General features: G+C 40.2%; 1 protein-coding gene across 1 annotated transcript in view; it reads right to left on the bottom strand.

Annotated features, from left to right (window-relative positions):
• The window catches only part of LOC126253653 (mediator of RNA polymerase II transcription subunit 1-like), a 186,253-nt gene that overhangs the window by 7,920 nt on the left and 154,536 nt on the right, over positions 1-23,797 (bottom strand). The window contains exon 12 of the mRNA XM_049955167.1: positions 513-1,077. Coding sequence (XP_049811124.1) covers positions 513-1,077 — 565 coding nt within the window. The remainder of the gene's footprint in view (positions 1-512; positions 1,078-23,797) is intronic.

Raw genomic sequence — 23,797 nt, 5'->3', positions numbered from 1 at the left:
AAGAATTTTACTTCCAACATGATGGTGCCACCACATTACTGCACAGATGCACAAACTTATCTTGAGGACAAGCTTACAGGATACTAGAAAAGGTGAAGGGCTGTGACTGATATCAATATATTCTCCAGTAATAAGATTACTGGACTTCTAAGGGGAACCAGAATGAATGTATATACAATAGAAAAAGGTATACTGGAAGATAATCAAGATAAAACTGAAATGGCATGTACAGCAATCGCAGTGGATCCTTTGAAAAATGTCACTCGAGATACACTTCATCATAATAAGAGGAATGTGTATACATTTTTGGCAGCCTCTTTGTTAGGTTGCCATTAATGCAGTCATTATCCTTATTAAATACCAAAACTACTATTATTTTCATTATAACAAAAATAAGTTTAAAGCCACAATTAGGAACAAGTAACTGTATTATGGATGTAAAACAGAGAATAACTTATTATGGTATATTTCCTACAACATTTCAGGCTGAAAATATTCTTAACGTAACTGACCTGATCCAGATGATACAGAGAATGTCGCCTTGGCTTGGCGATCACGTTCACGATCCTTGTCTTTGCTAGAGGACTTGAGTGGTCGCTCTGAGCTGCCACTAATACTGACCACAGATGTAACACTATGGTGCACAGGAGATTTCCCCGGTGAGGCTGCTGCAGACTTCAGTGCAGACATGCTTGGTTTTCCTGAACCACTTCCTCCCGTTCCACTTTTTGGTGAGCCATGATGTTTGGGACTACCTGTACCGTAATGACTAGGTGAACGTTTTGGGCTATGTCGTGCTCCTGACGGTGATACTGTCACTGCTCCTATAGGGGCTCCCCCAACAGGTCCACTCCCTGAGACATTTGTAGTTCCACTACCCGATTTGGAGACCCTCGTAGGTGACACAGACGACTTGTGTTGAGGTGAAGAAGCCCGTACTTCGCCTTTGGGACTTGAAGCGGCAGCTGGCAAGCCGTGTTTCGACGTCCCTTCTGAACCTGTTTGCTTCAGAGGCAGTTTATCAGGTGGTCCCATACCCGGACTTTCCTCACGCTTCCGTTTACGTTTCTTCTCTACCTGTAGGCAAGAGACTATGATGTTACATACGTATCTACTATAATTACAAACAATAATTTTATCAAGGTCATCCTGTCATTAATAATCACCAACAACATCACTTGACATTTCCAAATTCCTGTAAACACTACAATAAGTATGGAAAGAGCTGCTTACCGAATATGACAAGAACAGAAAATCAAAAGAAAGCTAGGTCACAGCAGGTCCATTTCCCGTGACATAAAATTACATGTGCCCCAACGAACTACATTATCTGGCATTGTGTGCCTATGGGGATTAAGTGTCAGGCCACAAATCCAAAGAATGTTCATTACCTGATGTGGTTATAAGAATTTTTTCTGGTACCCAACACAACTTTCATCTCCGGCAAAGCTTTGTGTATCTGAAAACGGCAAAATTCTAACATTTATCAGATTACACATCAAAATGTTAGCATCCCTTCAATTTGTTGGAAGAGATGGTTCTTGCTTCTGATTACTCACACTATCTCTGACAGGATTATATGTAGAAAATCTTTGTGGTGATCAAGTTGTGTGTTAATGGCAGCTTTAGCTAATGCTACAACAATGACTGCAAAATAGTCCCAAAGTAATTATCTATGTCAGTGAAAATGACTTTTCAAGACTAAAGTCAGTAGATCCAATGCATAGTTAATTCCAAATGGATTAGTTGCACGAAATAAACATTGAAGTATGAAATGATATTCGGGTAAATCAAAAAATTAAGAAAAATCTTGATTAGTTACAATTTTTATTCCATAGATCCACAGTTAGGTGATCTCCATGGATGTGGAACATGTTGCACAACAAGAATACACAATAAATGGTTTAAAAAATTATAATGTCCCTTACATGGATCCTAAGTGAAATGATCCTCGTAGATGTGGAACCCATCAACAAAATCTGAAAACTATTTTAAGACGTAATAACAAATTTGACACAAAACATGTATATGTAATACGCACTGAGGTACCTACAGTAATTCTTAGACTATTGTAGCCACACATCATCAACCAAAAAATCAGTTAAATATGTTTGTTTACACTGATCACATTATTGCACTGAAGCTGTGCAGAAGTCAGATTTTATATAAAACTCATGTACCATGTAATTACAAATCCAAAAATTCTGTCATGTCATTTTGGATTATATAATGTTCCTAAAAGACATATACAACACAGTAGGTCCACAAGACTACAAATTTTTGACTCTACTCATGTAATATATACATCAGTACTACCAAGAATTTCATCAGTGGAGTAGAAGAAGTTATCTACCCGTAAATCCTCCAGCCTCCTCTTAAACTGAACTTTATTAATAGCTAAACTTTTTATGGCTGCTGGCAAGCTCCTGAATATATATGATCCTGAATAACAGACACAGTTCTGAGTCAAAATAAGTAACTTTTAATCTTCTGAAGATTATTCTTATTTCTAGTACTGACTTTATGAATTGGTCTGTTTGTTTGAAAAAGAAATATGTTATTTATGACTAGTGTCATTAAGAAATGACAATATTGGGAAGCACTAGCTAGTATCTCCATTTCCATAAATAGGCCTCCACAAGGTTTTCTTGAGTTCATACCACAAATAATTAATATTTTACGCTTCTGGACCAGGGAACTTTAGCTTGGCTTTATGAGTTACCCCAAAAGGATGATCCCTCTTGACATTATGGAATAAAGTAAATAAAGCTTGTTTGTTTTTATATCATGTATGTCTGGCAACATTTACATTGCAAATAAAGATTTGTTCTGGCATGTCAGCAGATCTGGTGGTGGGAAGGATCTAGGGTAGAATTCCCCTCGTTTCAGCGTATGATGGTAGATAATCAAAGCCCTGACAGAGGATGTGTTTGATTATCTATCATGTCGTCATTTGTCAGCTACCTCCTTTGAAGTGAGTTACACTGCCCTAAGATTCTTCCAATGGATCTATCTCACATCTGCCTTTCCTTCAACCACTTTTATTTCGCTCACATTTAAAACTGCTCTAGATATATACTTTCAGATATTAGAGTGTGGGTGTTTCCACTGACAGATGATAAACTAGGTTATCATAGAGTAACAGGTTCCCCTCCTATTTATCACAATACTTTGTATTTGTTTTTGTAAACAGTAAACTTCAGGACATACACCAAGAACTGAATGTCTATAGGTCTACCTGGAATTCACTACAAATTTCTAGTATTAATACTTTCTTATATACAACAGCTTAACTCTTGAATAACTGTACAGAATTTCCTGCTGCTACTTTCACTTATAACAATTTCAACCCATTTTGAATGACATACTGAGTTTTATGAGCTAAGAAACTTTCAATCCAATCACAAAGTTGCTTATATATTCCACAATAGGTCAACATAGTTTTTTGCAGCAACATAATTGATATTCCATAAGCTTGTATTCTGATCAATAAGTAACAACTACTTTCAAATCTGATGATTTATTCCTTTTAAGAATAACACGTTGGATTCCTGAGACAGGAAGTTTTGCTTCCAGTTATGAATATGGTCTCATATTCCATGAACTCATATAAAACTGACAGTGTGAAACTTATTGAATGCCTTTCACAGAAGTCACAGGAAGCAGCAAGAACTGCTCATTGCTACATGTAGCCTTCAGGATATTGGGAACAGAGTTTGCCGAGTAACGCAGGATCACTATTTGCAGATTTTTTTTTCTCTAAATGGATTACAATGTGCAAACATAATGTGTACTATGATTCTAGAACAGACTAACATCAGCAATATAGGCCTACAGTTATGCATATCTGTCTGTTACTGGTTCTTCAAAACACAAATGACCCACATTTGTTCTCCAATTGTGTGAAACACTGTTTCTCAAGCAGCAAGAAGTATTGTTGAAAGGCAAAAATGGTGAAAAAACAACAAGAATTAGAAGAATTTTTTGGTACTGGGAAAGGGCTTATACAAATGTATTCACATTTCTTTTCATCCACATCTGCACTCCAAAAACCACCATGAGGAGCATGGCAAAGGGTACGTTCCATTGTACCAGTTATTAGGGAAGAATGATTGATTGAATGCCTCTGAGTGTGCAGTAATTTTTCTAATCTTAGCCTTACGATCTCTATATAAGTGGTTATAGTATATTCCTAGAGGAATCATTTAAAGCCAATTCTTGAAACTTTGTTAATGGACTATCTCAGGATACTTTAAGTCTATCTTCAAGAGGCTTTCAGGTCAGTTCCTTCAGTGTCTTTGTATGTCACATATGCACTGGACAATGCCTTTGAATTTTATCCATTGATAATCCACTTTTTCAGCACCAGAGATTAATGTTTAATGTTGATTATTCATATAATTTTCAACCTGTTTCTTGTTGAATTTGTTAAGCAGAAATATTTTTTTCTACTTCTTCAAAAAATTCATTTTAACATATGTAGCAGCAACAGCCTCATGATTACCAACTCTCCCTCTACATTAACACAACTTTTAAAAAAAGTCTTGTTTGTAATTAGGAGTTCTAAGATGCTACCCTCACTAATCCTTACTCTAATTGGCTAAGGTAATTTTCAAAAACTGCATTTAGTATAATGTAATACAAGTCCATGTATAAGTCTCACAGGGTCTAAAGCTGGAACGCTGAAATCTCTCATCTGTATGTCGGAGAATAATGCACTACATACCATGGGCATTACAAGCATTGCTCCTGAGACAGGTGGCCTATGGTATTAGACCTACCTTTAATGTTTCACTGTTACTCAAGTTATTATATCTCATTTTAAGTCAGCAATAACATCACAAAACGCAATGAAGTTTGTTAAAGTAATACATTTACTGTCACCTATGAAAATACCATCCCTGTGATACATACTTCAGTTACAATTTAAGATTTTTCTGCTACTCATTCCTAGTTTCAGCCAATTTTCTGTTCCTTTTTACTATGCTAGGTAGTACAATTAGCAAGTGACACTAACACCATTTTAGCATGGTTAGTTACACTTCTGCCAATGGTACAAAATGCTGTGATGTGCACATCAGTTATGTTCATAGCCACGCAAAAGATGCATATTACAATTTCCATAATGTAAGTATGGAAATATTTCTTTTATAGTAGTTTTCAGCATTGGGTTACACAAATGGAATCATAACAGGTTTGGTTTGACTTATTCTACACAGAATTTGCAAGACGAGATATATCTCACTTTGACCATAGTACACAACAGAACATTGGACAAAAAACTATGGTCAGTGACTGAAAGAAAGGACAGGTCACACTTGTCTACAAGAAGGCTAGCAGAGTGATACACAAAACTACCATCCAATTTCACTGATGTCCATCTATTGCAGAATCTTAGGTCTGCTGAGATATCTCAAAAAGAATGACCACCTCCACTTGAACTGGTGCGAATTCCGAGCAAATTAATCTGCGAAACCCTGTCGCACTTTTCTCACATGATATCCTGAAAGCCCCAAGTCACCGTAATCAGGTGGGCACAATATTGCTTGACTTCTGAAAAGCATTTGACTTGATACCAGACCAACTTTTATTAATAAAGGGAATCAGACCAAACTTAAGACTGGACTGATGATTTCTTAGTAAGGATGAGACAGCACATGATCTCGAGTGGAGAGTTTTCAAACCTAGCAAGCAACCTCAAACTTTTGCAGGTAATGCAGTTACCTGCGATGGCTGCACAAATATCCAGTCAGATTGTAATAACATTTCAAAGTGGTGTAAAAATTGTTATGACCATCCCCACTGTAAGACTTGCCTGATGCTCCCTCCAACCATATCCACACCAGCCCATAACTGGCAAAATATATACTACCAAATGTGGGTCAGACCATATGCTCCTACTGCACCCATTTCCCTACCCTATGGCTTCTACCCTTGTGGCCATTGTCACTGTAAAACTTGCCCAATGTGCCCTCTTACCACCACCTACACCAGCCCTGTAACTGCCAAAACATATGTTATCAAAAGACACATGACATGTAGCAGCTGTTATGTAATCACTGTTTATCCTCCTACATTGATACGACAACCACCAATGGACTGAAACACGGAAAGGGAATACAGTAGAGACGAATGGGTAGCTTTAAGAGACGAAACAGTGAAGGCAGCATAAAATGAAATAGGTAAAAAGATAAAATTTCACAAATGAAATAGGAGAAAAGGAATATAAATGGTGATGCATTTATGCATTTTTTAACTTTTATAGGGAAAAGACAGGTACCGCCTACGGAAAATTAAAGAGACCTTTGGACAAAACAGAAGTAGATGTACGAATATTAAGAGCTCAGATGGAAAACCAGTACCAACCAAAGAAGAGAAAACTGAAAGGCAGCAGTAATACATAAAGGAGCTACACAGGGAAAATGAACTTGAAGGCAACAATATAGAAAGGCAAGAGGAAGTAGATGAAGATGAGGAGGGAGAAATGATACCGAGAGATGAATCTGACAGAGCAATGAAAGACCTAAATCGAAACACGTCCCCTAGAGTAGACAACATTCCCTAAGAACTACTAATCTCGATGGGAGAACCAGCCATGAGAAAACTATGCCACCTTGTATGCATGGTGTACGAGGCAGAAAATACCCTAGATTTCAAGAAGAATTTAATAATTCAAATTCCAAAGAAAGCACATGCTGACAGGTGTGAATATTACCAAAATATCAGTTTAAAAAGTGATGATTGCAAAATACTGAAACAAATTCTTTATAGAAAAATGGAACAGCTGATAGCAACACGAGGAAGATCACTTTGGGTTCCACAGAAATGTAGGAAGACATGAGGCAATAATGACTCCAATAATTTCTCCAACAAAACAGATTAAAGAAAGGAAAACTTATGTTTATAGCATTTGTAGACTTAAGGAAAGTGTTTGATAATACTGACTGGAATGTACTCTTTGGAATTCTGAAGACAGTGGGTGTAAAACAGCAGGAGTGAAATATTATATACAGCTTGTACACAAATCATAAGATAGTCATAAGGGTCAAAGGGCGTGAACGGCAAGCAGTGGTTGAGAAGGGAGTGAGACAGGGTTGCAACCTATCCTCAATATTATTCAATCTTTCCACAGAGCAAAAAAAAATAAAAATAAAAAATAAACAAAACATAAAAAAATTGAAAAGTAATTAAGTTCAGGGAGAATAAATAATAAGTTTGAAGTTTGCTGATGACACTGGACTCTGTCAGAGAGAGCAAAGGACTTGAGGAAGAGCAGTTAAATGGAATGGACAGTGCCTTGAAAGATGGATATGAGGAACATCAATAAAACAAAAAGAAGGTTAATGGAGTGTAGTTAAATTAAATATGGTGATGCTGTGGGAATTAGGTTAGGAAGTGAGACACTAAAAGTACTATATTAGTTTTGCTATATGGACAGTAAAATGGTGAAATTTGCACATGCTATAAGTACAAAATGTTCTGGAAGTGTAGAAAATGGTTACTCCAATGCTATCTGAGTATAGTATGTACTGTTTTCAATCAATTTCAAAGTGATAAAATGTGAAATTGGTCTGTTTCAATGAGATTTATTGAAATTAGTGTATTTCAGTGAAATTTACTACTTAAATGCTAAAAATTAGAATATACATTCACCAGACTTGTATTGTTTTTAATATATCCACAATTATATGTGTAATCACCACATAAATATGAGCAAAGAGAAAAAATTATGATTGTAAACAAAAATTTGTTGTGTAAGTACATATGTGCTAGATATGATATTCTGTTAACCCGTCCAATACAAATGATTATGCACTACATAGTTACCAAGGAGTAGGTAAAACAAGATAAATCTCTCTGATATTTTACATGATTAAAAAGTGAATGGTAAACCAAGGATGTTTTATAATACCCACATAGAATAATGAGCAAATAAAAGAGAGGCAAGAAACAAGCATTGAAGTCAAGATACACAGCAGAAAAACAACATCTGCAGCTTACAAAACTTTGCTAGATGACTTTGAACAGTATGTTTCCTAGCTTCTAGTAGTGTAGAATTTTTTAATTTGATGCTTATCAATTTTTGCTTCACTTTTATTCGCTTCAGTCTGTATCCAGATATAAATTCAGCATCCTGGCACTAAACACAGAAATGTTTTTTTAGGAAAGTGGCACACGTACATTGCTTGCTTGAATTTTGAAATGGCTGTTTTTTTTTTCAGTGGTCTGTTGTATTCTTTACTCTTTATATTTTGTAATTATTGAACAAGATTTTCTAAAATATGAGTAAAGCTACAATTTTTTTAAAAATATTTTCGTCACGTAGATATGGTACCACTGGAATTGCACACTCTTAATTATCCTTTACAGTGTAAAGTTTTGTTAGTGCATAAATGATGTGAAGTGACTGTGTGTGTTAAAAAATGGGTAGGCATAAATTAAGTTTGCATGAGCAACACAATGTGTATCGGAAAGAAGACGACTTTTACGTTCACGACAAAAAATCTTGTGTGTGTCACTTTTGTAATGTGAAACTTGACTAGTAGTGATAGACACACACACCGAAAAATATAAATGCTAAATTTGAATTTCACAATGGTACAGTTTCATTGTTTATTTGCTGATTTTCATAGCTCGGGCTGACGATGGCCAAAGTAGAGAGGATATAAAATGTAAACTGGCAATGGCAAGAAAATCATTTCTGAAGTAGGTTGCACAACTAATGAGGAAGTACTAGATAAAATTGGGAAGAAAAGAAATTTGTGGCATAATTTGAGTAATAGAAGGGATCATTTGATAAGACATATTATGAAACATCAAGGAATAGTCAGTTTGGCAATGGAGGGAAGTGTGGGGGAGTAAACATTGTAAAGGGCTAAAAAGAGATGAATAAATTAAGCTCATTCAAACGGATTTAGGCTGCAGCAGTTATTCGGAGATGAAGACACTTGCACAGGATAGAGTAGCATGGAGAGCTGCATCAAAGCAGTCTTCATACTGAAGACGAAAACAGCAAACAATTGCCAAGTTATGTTAAGATGAATAGGTGTATACTAGCAATGCACAATACCCTGTTGCAGAGCATGTACACTAGAAGGGCCTGTGGTAAAAGTTAGGGTCCAAGCCCCAGGAATATGTCCTGAATATACATCACTATAGTAAGACCTACACTAATTTATAGGGCAACAGTATGCTGGAATAAAGTAGAACAGAAGGTGGCAGCTAAGAACCTTGGCAAGGTGCAGAGATTGGCCTGCTTAGCCATAATACGATGAAATAGCAGCACAGCAATTGCTGAAATGGAGACCATGTTGTATGTGCCCCCGTTGCACCTTTGGGTTACAAAGGAGGCCGCAGCAGGGGCACACAGGTTAAAAACTGGAAATAATTGGAAAACCTTAGGATACGTACAGTCCCACAACAACACAGTGAACGTGTTAAATACAGGAGTGAGCAAGGAAATATTAACAAAAGATCTGTTCATTTGTTTATCTGGAAAAATCATCCAGAGCTTGAAAGTTCGGTTATTAAGAGGATTCACGTATGGTGCAAGTCTTGTTTCAAACATTTTATTATTGTTGTTATCCTGCATGAGCTCGGTGCTATCCCAGGAACATTAAAGCTGTTCTTGGCATCATGATGTGCACAGTAATTGGAGGCAGCAAAGAATCTTCTGTGCGAACCATGGGGTCAAGAAATGCCAAAGACCAGAAGATCCAATAATAATGTAAATACTGCTGTACCGATATTCTCTCTCTCTCTCTCTCTCTCTAAGTTTTTCTAAGTTCGGAATTTGTTAAAAAACAAGTTGTACCCATATGGTTAACCTCTGCTCAAGTTTTGTAATCAAAGACACAATAAAAGCCTTCCTTTAAATTAGAGTTGATGAGTCCTGGTTTTGATAGAAACTGAACTCTTCCACAGACTTAAGAAGATCTATCAGCAAGTTGGGGGTTCTTCGACTTTTCGGAGCTGAAGACCAGCAGTTATGTAAATTGTAAATTAACTGAACCCTCATAAAAAGCTAGTTAACTGTAGAAAAACTCCCAGTAGCCTCAATAAACCTTTCAAGTTAACTATAGGAAGTAAGGAGCCATGGAAGAGAGAACCACAATACAAATCCTCAGAAACTGTCTGGTTTACTAAAAGGTTGAAGGAAACTGGTGAGGGTGCTGGGGCAGGGGTACATGCGGAACAGCTAGACTAGGGAGAGTAACCTCTCTAAGGAAGCTGGCTACAGTATTCCAGGCAGAAATATGTCATGTTTCATGAGAAGTTCTGTAATCCTGGGCTTGAATAACAGACATATTATACTCAGGGCACAGTCAACGGCTGTCCATGGTGAAGACTACAGGGGGAGAAACCGCACAATAAAATCTGTTTCTGTGTGGGGAATAGTGAGCTAAGAGCACTGTCCCCCCCCCCCCCCGCCCCCCTGTGCAAATGAATCCAACCGTGGTTTATCAAGGATTTCAATGGCAATGCAGAACTTCAAAATGGACAGCAACCGGTACTTGTAACGTGAGACCTTAACGTTTCCTGGCGAATTGAATATTCAAATGATTTACGAGTTTGCTGCCGGCCGACGTCATCAACAACCTCCGATATTTCGACAGGAGCACACCCTGCCATCCTCAAGGCACAACTGCAAAGAGGAAGCAATGTGCAAGGGAATTTAATACCTCGGTTCACAGATGAGAAACAAGGAAGATACCACACACAGAACCAGTACCCGCAGAGTCAACACACAACCAAAGATAACCAACATTTGAAATATCAATAGTGACTATTAATCAACAGGTGAGGTAGCACTAATTCTGTCCCTCTTTTTTTTTATGAGAGGCATTGCCGGATTCCAAGCAGCATTTAGACAAAATCCACCATCTCTGTTTATAAGGTTGCTTGATAGTTTGATTTCAACCGCTCCGAGTTGTTGTATTCCATAGGATGACTGGTGTCAAGGCAAAGTTCTGCAATAGTGGATTGCTCAGCTGTTGTAAGTGTGTGTGATGCTTATGTTCAATACACCGGTCTTCCACAGTCCTGATTGTCTGACCAATATATGACATGCCACAACTGCAAGGAATACGATAGACACCAGCCTTACGTAAACCAAGATCATCTTATAAACAGAGATGGTGGATTTTGTCTAAATGCTGCTTGGAATCCAGCTCAGTCTCTCATCAAAAAACAGAGGGAGAGAATTAGTGCTACCTCACCTGTTGATTAATAGTCACTATTGATATTTCTGATGTTGGTATCTTTGGTTGTGTGTTGACTCTGCGGGTACTGGTTCTGTGTGTGGTATCTTCCTTGTTTCTCCTCTGTGAACCGAGGTATTAAATTCCTTTGCACATTTCTTCCTCCTTGCAGCTGTGCCTTGAGAATGGCAGGGTGTGCTCCTGTCGAAATATCGGCGGCGGTCGACGACGTCACCTGACAGAAAACCCGTAAATTAATTGGGTACTTGTAACGTTAAACAATTTCAAATGTATCTGACTAGCAATGGAAAGCCATGAAATGAACCACTTAAATATTGGGTGAATATGTATATCTTTAAAGTATTTGGGAACTATTTCAACATTTCCATTTACCATTACAATAAACTTTGTGTTTATGCATTTATAATGGCTCTTTATGTTGTTGTTATGTTCCTGTTTGAGTGCTGGTGAATATATTTGAAATGATATCGAACAGTGATTTTATTTCCTTATTCTGACTATAAATATAATTTACCAATATGTACCTTGAGGAGATGGAAAGTTCCTGCCACCACAAATCATCTGGCGTTCCCCTGCTTAATAAACAAGTGACAGTTAAAAATACCCATTTTTGGGAGTCATTCCAGGACTGTCTGTTCGATGGGGGATAAGCTTTGCAATCTGTACAATATGTATACAGCATCTAAGCAGGTTCTCCCCCACTTTGTGAAAAAAAGTCTTTGCATATCAGTTTAGCACATTTGTTATATGCCCTAGAGTACCATGTTTTGTTTGTTAGAATTATGTCAAGATGAGGTAGCAAATTTTTTTTACTTTTGACAGCTCCTTGTTAAGTTTTGCATTTTAATTTTGTAAAAATCTTATTTAGATTTTCAGCTTATTTAGGAATAAAGCAGACAAATCACCGAAAGGCAGCAGCGCTGCGTTGTCAATAGGTGCAGAAACAGAAGGTAGAGAGCTTTGCTAGCTTTTGGAGTGCACTTCATTTTTCAAGCATATAGGAAATTTGCATACACCTGTCTCCCTACATTATGATCAGTCAACTGCCAGGTCTTTCTTGGGCCATGGTGGATGTACTAGGATGAGAGGGTGGTGTGGGGTGAGGTGAAGGCAAGAAGCAGGGAGGGGGATGGGGGGGGGGGGGGGAAGCGTCTAGCGAGTCATGGGAGAGTGAGGAGCCGTCTGTGAGCTAGCTAGGGGTCAGGTAGAGGGTGTAGGTGGCAGAGGGCTGGACATGTGATTTCACAAACTAGGGCATGAGACAGCAGCACACAAGGAGGTTACAGGAGCAAAGGATGTGCTGTAAGGATAGCTTCCATCTTCGCAGCTCAGAAAAGTTGGTGGTGCTAGGGAGGATCCAGATGGCATGGATTGTGAAGTAGCCTTTGAAATCTCACGTGTTGTGCAACTGTGTGGTCCACCTCGTTTTTGGCAACAGTTTGGTGGGATGGACTAGGATGTTGTGGAGGTTGGGAGGGTGACGGAACATCACTTTGGGGGGGGGGGGGGGAGGATGGAAGTATCTGCGGTAGGTCATCCCTCATTTCATGGCATGATAATAGATGATCACAGCCCTGACAAAGGACATGGTTCTGTCATTCCAATCCAGGGTGGTACTGGGTGACAAGGGGGGCACTTTGTGATTGGTTCTTGGGGTGTGGGTGAGGATAAGGTGTGTATTGGAAGATGGCACAGGAAATCTGTTTGTGTATTAGGTATGGAGGGTATTGCCTGTCTGCGAAACCCTTTGTGAGGCCTCCAGCATAATGGGCGAGGGAATTCTCATCACTGCAGATGTGTCTGCGTTGGGTGACCAGGCTGTGTGGGAAGGATTTTTTGGTGTGGATGGTTGGCAGCTGTCAAAGTGCAGATACTGTTGGTGATTGGTGGGTTTGATGTGGACCAAGGTGAAATGGAGCCATCTGAGAGGAGGAGATTGATATCTCGGAAGGTGGCACAGTGGGTGAAGGAAGACCAGGTGAAGTGGATGGGAGAGGTGTTGAGATTGTGGAGAAATGAAAATAAGATGCCCTGGCCTTCGGTCTAGATTATAAAGATGTTGACACTAATCCTGAACCAAACCAGGGGTTTGGGAAGCTAGGAAAGTTTCGCCTAGGTGGCCCACGATATAGCTGGCACGGACAGTGCCGTGCGGATGCTCGTGTCTGTGCCAAGAATTTGTTTGTATACCTTCCATTGAAAGATGAAGAAGTTATGGGTCAGGATCCTACCCCATCAGAGGCCAGACCACCAGTGAAAGCAGCCATGTTATATACCAGCTCTGCTACAACCACTGCACAGCATTTTAAATTGGTATAACAACCAACTAGCTGCCAGCTAGAATGAATGGTCACTGCCAAAACGTTGCCAAAAAAAGGCGGACCACCAAGTTGCACAACATGCAAGATTTCAAAGGCTACTTCACAATCAATGCAATCTGGACTCTCCCAGGGAACTGCCCACGAAAGGCGAATATCCCAAGTTCGAGTCTTCGTCTGGCACACAGTTTTAATCTCCCGTGAAGTTTCACATCGGCACACACTCCGCTGCAGAGTGAAAATTCATTCTGGAAACAACCCCCAGGCTGTGGCTAAGCCACATCTCTGCAATATCCTTTCTTCCAGGAGCACTAGTCTTGCAAGGTCCACAGGAGAGCTTCTGTGAAGTTTGTAAGGTATGAGATGAGGTACTAGTGGAACTAAGGTTGTGAGGACGGGTTCTGAGTCAGGCTCGGGTAGCTCAGATGGTGGAGCACTTGCCCGCAAGTTCGAGTCTCGGTCTGGCACACAGTTTTAATCTGCCAGGAAGTTCCATATCAGCGCACACTCAGCTGCAGAGTGAAAATCTCATTCTGGTATCTCTTCACTATTCACAGGTAGCCCTTCCTACATTTTGTAACAGTTTTTCGATGTATTGACATACTTATGCCTATATTTACATCATTTTTCATAAATTACTTGATAGTTTCTACTTATGGCCTTGAGGCACTGCTGGAGGTCACACTGGACTTCTAAGACGGGATCAGGATCGTAAGGTTTGTATGCAGAGGTGCTGGAAAGTTAGCAGAGACCCTCAACCACATAGACACTACACCTACATCGATACTCTGCAAATCACATTTAAGTGTCTCTATTATTCCAGTCTCGTATAGTGTGCAGAAAGAATGAACACCTACATCTTTCTGTACGAGCTCTGATTTCCCTTATTTTATTGTGGTGATTGTTCTTCCCTATGTAGGTCGGTGTCAACAAAATATTTTCGCATTCAGAGAAGAAAGTTGGTGACTGGAATTTCATGAGAAGATTCTGTTGCAACGAAAAATGCCTTTCTTTTAATGATGTCCTGCCCAAATCCTGTATCATTTCTGTGACTCTCTCACCCATATTTCGCGACAATACAAAATGTGCTGCCTTTCTTTGAACTTTTTCAATGTACTCCGTCAGTCCTATCTGGTAAGGATCCCACACTGTGCAGCAGTATTCTAAATGAGGACGGAGAAGCGTAGTGTAGGCAGTCTCCTTAGTAGGTATGTTACATTTTCTAAGTGTCCTGCCAATAAAGCGCAGTCGCTGGTTAGCCTTCCCCACAACATTTTCTATGTGTTCCTTCCAATTTAAGTTGTTCGTAATTGTAATACCTAGGTATTTAGTTGAATTTACAGCTTTTAGATAAGACTGATTTATCGTGTAACCGAAGTTTAACGAGTTCCTTTTAGCACTCATGTGAATGACCTCACACTTTTCATTATTTAGGGTCAACTGTCACTTTTTGCACCATTCAGATATCTTTCCTAAATCGTGCTGCAGTTTTGATCTTCTGATAACTTTATTAGTTGATAAACGACAGCGTTATCTGCAAACAACTGAAGACAGCTGCTCAGATTGTCTCCCAAATCGTTTATACAGACAAGGAAAAGCAAAGGGCCTATAACATTACCTTGGAGAATATCAAAAATCACTTCTGTTTTACTCGGTGACTTTCCGTCAGTTACTAGAAACTGTGACCTCTCTGACAGGAAATCACAAATCCAGTCACATAACTGAGATGATATTCCATAAGCATGCAATTTCACTATGAGCCGCTTGTGTGGTACAGTGTCAAAAGCCTCCTGGAAATCCAGAAATACAGAATCGATCTGAAATCCCTTGTCAATAGCACTCAATACTTCATGTGAATAAAGAGCTAGTTGTGTTTCACAGGAACGATGTTTTCTAAACCCATGTTGACTGTGTGTCGATGCTGCATATCGACGTTAACGATATGGGCCTGTAATTTAGTGGATTACTCCTACTATCTTTCTTGAATATTGGTGTGACCTGTGCAACTTTCCAGTCTTTAGGTACCGATCTTTTGTTGAGCAAATGGATGTATATGATTGTTAAGTGTGGAGCTAATGCATCAGTATACTCCGAAGGGAACCTAATTGGTATACAGTTTGGACCAGAAGACTTGCTTTTATTAAGTGATTTAAGTTGCTTCACTACTCTGAGGATTTTTACTTCTACGTTACTCATGTTGGCAGCTGTTCTAGATTCGAATTCTGGATTATTTACTTCATCTTCTTTTGTGAAAACATTTCGGAAGGCTGTATTTAGTAACTCTGCTTTGGCAGTACTGTCTTCGATAGTATCTCCATTGCTATTGCACAGAGAAGGCATTGATTGTTTCTTGCTGCTAACATACGACCAGAATCTCTTTGGATTTTCTGCCAGGTTTCAAGACAAAGTTTCATTGTGGAAACTGTTATAGGCATCTTGCATTGAAGTCCACGCTAAATTTTGAGCTTCTGTTAAAGATCGCCAATATTGGGGATTTTGCGTCTGTTTAAATTTGGCATGTTTGTTTCATTGTTTCTGCAACAGTGTTCTAACCCGTTTTGAGTACCAAGGAGGATCAGCACCGTCGTTTGTTAATTTATTTGGTATAAATCTCTCAATTGCTGCCGATACTGTTTCTTTGAATTTAAGCCACATCTGGTGTACACTCATATTATTAATTTCGAATGAGTGGAGATTGTCTCTCAGGAAGGCATCAAGTGAATTTTTATCTGCTTTTTTGAATAGGTATATTTTTCGATTATTTTTCGAGGATTTGGGGATTACAATATTCAGTCTCGCTACGACAACCCTATGTTCACTAATCCCTGAATTGGTTCTGATGTTTGTTATTAACTCAGGATTATTTGTTGCTAAGAGGTCAAGTGTGTTTTCACAACTGTTTACTATTCACGTGGGCTCATGAACTAACTGCTTGAAATAATTTTCAGAGAATGAGTTTAGCACAATTTCGAATGATATTTTATGCGTACCTCTGCAATTAAACATGCATTTTTGCGAACATATCGAAGGTAAATTAAAGTCACCACCAAGAATTATTGTATGATTCGGGTACATGTTTGAAATCAAACTCAAGTTTTCTTTGAACCTTTCAGCAACTGTATCACCTGAATTGGGAGGTTGGTAAAAGGATAGAATTATTATTTTATTCCAGTTACCAACAATGACCTCTGCCCATACTAACTCAAAGGAAGTATCTACTTTAATTTCGTGACAAGATAAACTATTCTGACAGCAACAAACACGCCACCACTAACCATGTTTAGCCTACCCTTTTGGAACACCGTTAAGTTCTTCGCAAAAATTTCAGCTGAGCTTATATCCAGCTTTCAGTGCCTATTACGATTTGAGCACCAGTGCTTTCTATTAGCGATTGAAGCTCTGGTACTTTCCCAACACAGCTATGACAATTTACAACTGTTATACCAATGGTTCCTGTATCTATGCTCTTCCTGTGTTCAGCCTGCACGCTTTGTGACTGAAGCCCTTCTTGTGTTTTCCCAAGACCCTCTAACCTAAAAACCTGCCCAGTGCATGCCACACAGTCCCTGTTACCCGTGTAGCCGCCTCCTGAGTATAGTGGACACCTGACCTATTCAGCGGAACCCAAAACCCAACTACCCTTTGGCGCAAGTCGAGGAATCTGCAGCCTACACGGTCGTAGAACCGTCTGAGCCTCTGATTCAGACCCTCCACTCGGCTCTGTACCAGAGGTCCGCAATCAGTCCTGTCGACTATGCTGCAAATGGTCAGCTCTGCTTTCATCTTGCAAGCGAGACTGGCAGCCTTTACCACTTCTGTTAGCCGCTCGAAACCAGAGAGAATCTTTTTTGATCCAAACTGACTCACATCATTGGTACTGACGTGAGCAACCACCTGCAGTTGGCTGCACCCTGTGCTCTTCATGGCATCCGGGAGGACCCTTTCCACATCTGGAATGACTCCACCTGGTATGCACAGGAATGCACATTGGTTTTCTTACTCTTCTTGGCAGCCAAGTCCATAAGAGGCTCCAAAAAGCGCCTAATATTGGAGCTCCCAACTACCAATAATCCCACCCTCTGTGATTGTCGGATCCTGCAGGCTGAGTGGTTTCCTCTGAAACAGGACAGGCGACAGCATCTGGCTCAGCAACAGTGTCAGCCACAGACAGCACCTGGAACCAGGGAGGCCTTACGTGTGGCCACCTGGGAAGTCTTTCGCCGCCTGCTTCGCCCCAGGGCGACCAGTAACTGGGTTGGCCACCGGTGATGACCGATCGGAGGACTCTGACGTGCTGGACATCCGTTGGATCCCCACGGCCAGCCCACAACAGTGGTGCCCATCCACTGCAGCCCCAAGCTGTGTAACCGAAGCCATCACAGCCTGAAACTGAGAGCGAAGTGTCACCAACTTGGCTTGCATCCGCACACAACAATCGCAGTCCCTGTCCATACTAAAGACCGTGGAAAACTAAACTATGCAGATAAACAGACTATCGGCACGTGCTGCGCAACTCTACTGTAGACCCTGATGAATACACACAAACTGTGCCTAGTAATACGTAGATATTCAAAACCCTAACTACCAAAGCACTCAGGTGAAACTAAATAATTTCCCCCGATTACATCACAAAAAATGCGAGGACTGTGGCTATTAAATATTGAATTTACATGCAGAAACTCAAGAAACTAAACTATTAAAACACAGATGATATAATAAAATTCGCTCCTGGTTAGGAACTTGTAAATCTCACAAAAGCGGTTACTTCCCTGTAGCTGCGTCTGTCTTGGTCAGCTACTACTGCCACTGTGGTGGAGCCTTTGTCTGGATTGGTTACATTCAAGACACTGCTCACTTCCTTAATTATTTTTCCACAGTTCCCATCCCACTTGCACTAGACTCCTTGTTGATCACTGTGAATGTGACATCATTATACACCATCATCAGCCATGCCCATAGCCTTGCAGCCAAGGAACACTACCATTCTTAGCAAACCTATACCTCCTTCCTAGTCCTGAGGCAACGACATAAAAATTGACAAATATTTCACTTTCGAAGGCAAAATCTATAAACAGATCTGTGGTACTGCCGCAGTACCTGCATGACGTTGTCCTACGCAACTTATGTATGGGCTACATGGAAGAATCCTTCCTATCCAGGCAATACCTAAAACACCTCACCTGGTTCAGATTCATTGATGACTTTTTTATGGTCTGGACTCATAGCAAGCACATCCTTTAATCCTTCCTTCGTAACCTCAACACCTATTTCAGAAATTTGTTTCACCTGGTCCTTCTTAACCCAATGAGCCACCTTCAAACATGTTGATCTCCACCTCTCAGATGACTCCATAATTATGCCCGATAGTATGAAGTGCACCAACCATCAATAGTACCTCCACTTTGATGGATATATCCCATTCCAGGTCAAAAAGTCTCTTCCTTAAAGCCTTGTCACAAGCAGACACAGCCTCTACAGTGGAAAGCAGGTGTTGGCAAAATATATCAATAACCTTACCAGAACCTTTATTGACAGACAATATCCTATCCATCTCATCCATAAACAAATCTTCCATGCAACTTCCTCCTCTAACACCAGTGGAACCTGTCAACCAGCCGCCAACCAACACTCCCCTGATCAACTAGTGTCAATCAGTACTTCAAAAGTTCAGCCACATCTTCCACCAGGATTTCAACTACTACTCATGATGCCCTGAGATGAGGGATACCCACCCAAAATTCTACTCACTTAACCCAAAGTAGTTTTCTGCAGCCCATCCAACCTACAGGATATCCTTGTCCATCTCTCTACTGCAGTACAGTCACAGGCATTTACTACCCAATAAAAGCACGGCCATGTGCGAAGACAGCCATGCTGTGTATCAGCTGTGCTGCAATTACTGTAAAGTATGCTATGTGGGCACAAAAAGTAACCACATGTCTACTAACATTAATGGTCCCCAAACTGTGGCAAACTGCATTTGTAAAACATGCTGTGTACCATAACACAAATAATTTCAGCAGCTGCTTCACTATGTCGACCATTTGGATACTCTCTTCCAGCACAAGTTTCTCTGACCTAAGCAGGTGAGAGTACTCTCTAAAACGTATCCTGTGTCTCACAATCCCCCTGGCCTGAATCTCCACCAATCTGTTTTCCACTGCCTCAACTTAACTTTTCCCTTCTCTCTTCTGTCCCTACTACTCTTTCTCCATACAGTTCATGTACTGCCTTCTCTCCTCCCCTGCCCCCTGCCCCCTCCCTCACACCCACCCACCATGCAGGCACTCTCTCACTCCCCTCTCTGTTTCCCTTTTCTTCTCCAGCTTCCTTCCCCCCCCCCCCCCCCCCCAAATCACTCCCCCGCCGCTCCTCCCACTGTATCTTATAAATGCTCTACCTTCTACTCCTTTCATCTTGTTGTACAGCTGCTGAGGCATCTGTTGTAACACATGACTCACACTATCCCACTACCCCCTCCTTGCCTTTAGGCCATTCTCAAGCAATTTTGTGGTTCTGTGCAAAAAAGAATATATTATCTACTAGAATAAAAACTTAATGATGTGAATGTGGACATATTCTAAATACGTTTACCTGTAATAGATAGCTATACCTTACTTACTGAAATATTAGTATCTTTAAATTTTCGTTCTCTTTTCATTTTCGTTCACAAATGCTGTCTTGCTGGTTCGACAGCTTGACATTTACAAAGGTATTATTAATACGTTTACATTCACATCATTACATTTCTATTTGTAAAGGTAATATAACATATTATCGTTTGTACAGCACCACAAAATCACTCGAGAAAGACCTCGAAGACTGAAACTAGTAGCGAACAAATGAAAATTAATACAGCGAAGCAGAAGATGTCGTCTTCTTTTATTTTGTTGTATTTGACAAATCCTGTCTTGGACTATACAATTCATTGCCAGACAATACCTTTGCCTCTTTAGGTTAAGCTATCCAGAAGTCTTAACCTAAATTTTACCAAACACTCAGGTCAAATATAATAGTAGTTACATTCCTATAACTAGAAAGTGAGATCCTTTCTTATTTATCTTATTTTATTTCATTGAATTTTCATCGATCAGTAATATTTGTGTGAAGGACATTATTGGAAATGTAAATCACAGTATAGCAAACTCACTCTGTACTAAGTTCATCTGTATTATGTTATAAGACAAGTGTAAGCTTTTGTGTTGAGTGCAGAGACTTTTCAGAATTCTCTTTGCAACTCGAGGTTCCGATACATAACAACAGGATGAATTTTTTCTAGAAGTAAGGAAGTGTGGGACACTTCGCTTTCAAACATTCCGCATTTCGCAGAGTGCATTGTATACTTGGCCTTGAAGCTACTAAAAATGCTAAATTTCATTGATTGACAATGACTGAAACATATTCAGGAAAAAACTAAATAAGATTGAGGCGAGGAGGCCTATGCGAATGTAGGAGAGGCCAGGAGGGTTACACAAATGTAGGATATACTGCAGGGAGAGTTCCCACTTGCACAATTCAGATAAGCTGGTGTTGGTGGAAAGGAATCATATGGTACAGGCTGTAAAACAGTCACTGAAATGAAGAATATTGTCTTGGGCGGCATGCTCAGCAATGGGGTGGTCCAGCTGTTTCTTGGCCAAAGTTTTTTGGTGGCCATTCATGAGGACAGACAGCTTGCTGATTGTCATGCCCACATCAAATGCAGCACAGCCCTGCCTTTGATGGGATAGGTGATGCTTGTGACTAGACTGGAGTACCTGTAGGTGATGGTGGGAGGATGTATGGGACAGGTCTTGTGTGTAAGTCTATTACAGGGATATGGGCCATGAGGAAAGGGGTTGGGAGCAGGTGTTGTGTAGGAATGGACGAGGATATTGTGTAAGTTTGGTGGCCACTGGAATACCACTGCAGGAGTGGGGAAGGATAGTGGGTAGGACATTCCTCATTTCAGGACCTGACGAGAGGTAGTTGAAACTTTGGTGGAGAATATGATTCGGTAGCTTGTCCTCAGTGGTACTCAGTCACAAGGGGAATGCTCCTCTGTGGCCAGATGGTGAGACTTTGGGAGGCGGTAGGTGACTGGAGAGATAAGATATGGGAGATTCCAGATGTATCTAAAGTTAAAGTTCCAGTTTCAAAATGCTGTAGAAAGAGAATCACTGCACACAATGACATCAATATTGAACAGCATATTATTGAAGCAGGGGACGAAACAATGCTGGAACAAAAACAGATCTAACAAAAAAACTGAGCAATAGATGGTGCTGTAAGTGTCAGGATAAGCACACCACCAATCACACAGAACACAGCTGTTTCTCAGCTTGCATCCTAGGTGCCCATCGTGACAGTCAACATTATTGCTCATATGCTGCAATTGGAGAAAATGATTACAAAATTCAAAAAGACACGTTCTTTTGAAGAGCAATGTGGCAGAGGGAGAAAAGCAGTTGATCAAATGTCAGTCAAAAGCATGGCAACAGCACTGCAGGAGGGGTCGAGCACGGGTGTGCAAATATGCAGTGCATGGGGACTTGCCTGAGCGTTGGAAATGCCTGCAAGCATGAAACATAAAATCATACAAAACATTCTGCATTGCTATCCATACAAAGTCACCCATGTTCAGGAGTTGCTTGCTGCTGACCTTCCAGCAAGATGTTGGCTCGATCTGGAATTTCTTGCTCACATGGATGTGGACAACAATGGACATGGAACGTTCTTTAGACAGGCAAAGGCAATTTCCATCACCAAGGACATCACCATATGGGCGATGTAAAATCTGCAAGCACATCAACTGATACCACTTCATTCTGCAAACGTGACTCTGTGGTGTGGGTTGACAGCATTGTTTATCATCGGGCCATATTTTTTCGAGGAAATGTGTCTGCAGGTCCTGTTAGCTGTACCATCACTGGTATACACTATAAGAGTCTTTTGTGCACCAATATCAGCCTAACCCTTCAGGAGCATGGATATGTGGGTAGGATGATTTTTATACAAGAGGGCGTTCCTCACCACAATGCACAGCCCCTGAAGCGACTGCTGAAAAGGTGTTTTGGAAATGCTAGAATTATCAGCCACATTTCCCTACAGCCTGGCTTCCAGATCACTTGATCTTAATCCGTGTGACTTCTGGCACTGGGATTATCTGAAAGATAATGTGTTCAGTGCTCTAATTATGAATGTAACTGAATTGAAGGCACCCAATGCACAATGTGACCCCTGAGACCCTCGGATCTGTTGTGGAACATGCTCTTCTCAGTTTCAACTTGTGGCCGAAAACGGTGGACAAGATATTGAAAATGTCTCGCATCAGTCTCACGACAGTTACAAACAGACGTCATTATGCTTTTTATGTGATTTTTGCCCCAGGACAATTAAAAACCAATGTAATTTTGATTTTTATATTGTTTTTGGCTCCACGGCAATTAAAAACCTATATAATTTTGCTTTTTGTGCGAATTTTTGCCTCAAGACAATTAGAAACCGATTTTTCCCATCCGATGTGATACGACCTTGTTGTGGTGGAAAGGTTTACCTAAATAACAGTGCCACCACTGTCGACTGCCAAACTTGTGCAATCATGCACAATGAACGGTACAGATGGTGTAATGTGCATATCAAACCACAACAACAGTACTGTGATTCAAATGTCAGTTGTAGCCAACCTCATTTCGGTTAAGAAGCTTACAGTGCTATCTATTGGTAAGATTTTTGTTAAATTTTTTTGTTCCATGATGATTCCCCTCTGTCGATAATATGCTGTTCAAATTTGACATTACTCTGAGCAGAGCTTCTCTTTCTACAGTGTTTTGAAACTGGAACTTTGGCTGTGGACATCCTGTATATTAGCAAGCTGACATTTTCTCAAAAGTTTCTGCTTAAATTTTGGCGTGCACACACTTGGGACTGTCTTGCTCAGACAATCTCACATGCATGTTTGATCTCTTTCTTGGTGGATTTTGGTCTTTTGTCTAGCATGAAAAATTCACCACCTCTGTTTACCATTTGCCTATCCTTTCACAATACATTCAGATATTCTTCACATATCTCACTGCAATCTATTTCCAGTTTTAATCAGCATTCTGTACCTACCATTACATGAGCTCCACAGCTATTAGGAATGCTTCAAACCCTGGCATTTTGTTGCGAAAGCTTCTGCAGTTAATCACTAGGATTTTAATACTCTCGCCAATATGAGGTACTACTTCAGACCTTACAGCAACACTCTGTACTTCCTAAAGCTGCCATTATCTGTCC

Source organism: Schistocerca nitens, chromosome 4 (genome assembly GCF_023898315.1).
Source record: "Schistocerca nitens isolate TAMUIC-IGC-003100 chromosome 4, iqSchNite1.1, whole genome shotgun sequence".
NCBI lineage: Eukaryota > Metazoa > Arthropoda > Insecta > Orthoptera > Acrididae > Schistocerca > Schistocerca nitens.
The sequence above is the reverse complement of the archived record's forward strand: the minus strand, read 5'-3'. Positions and strand labels throughout refer to the sequence as shown.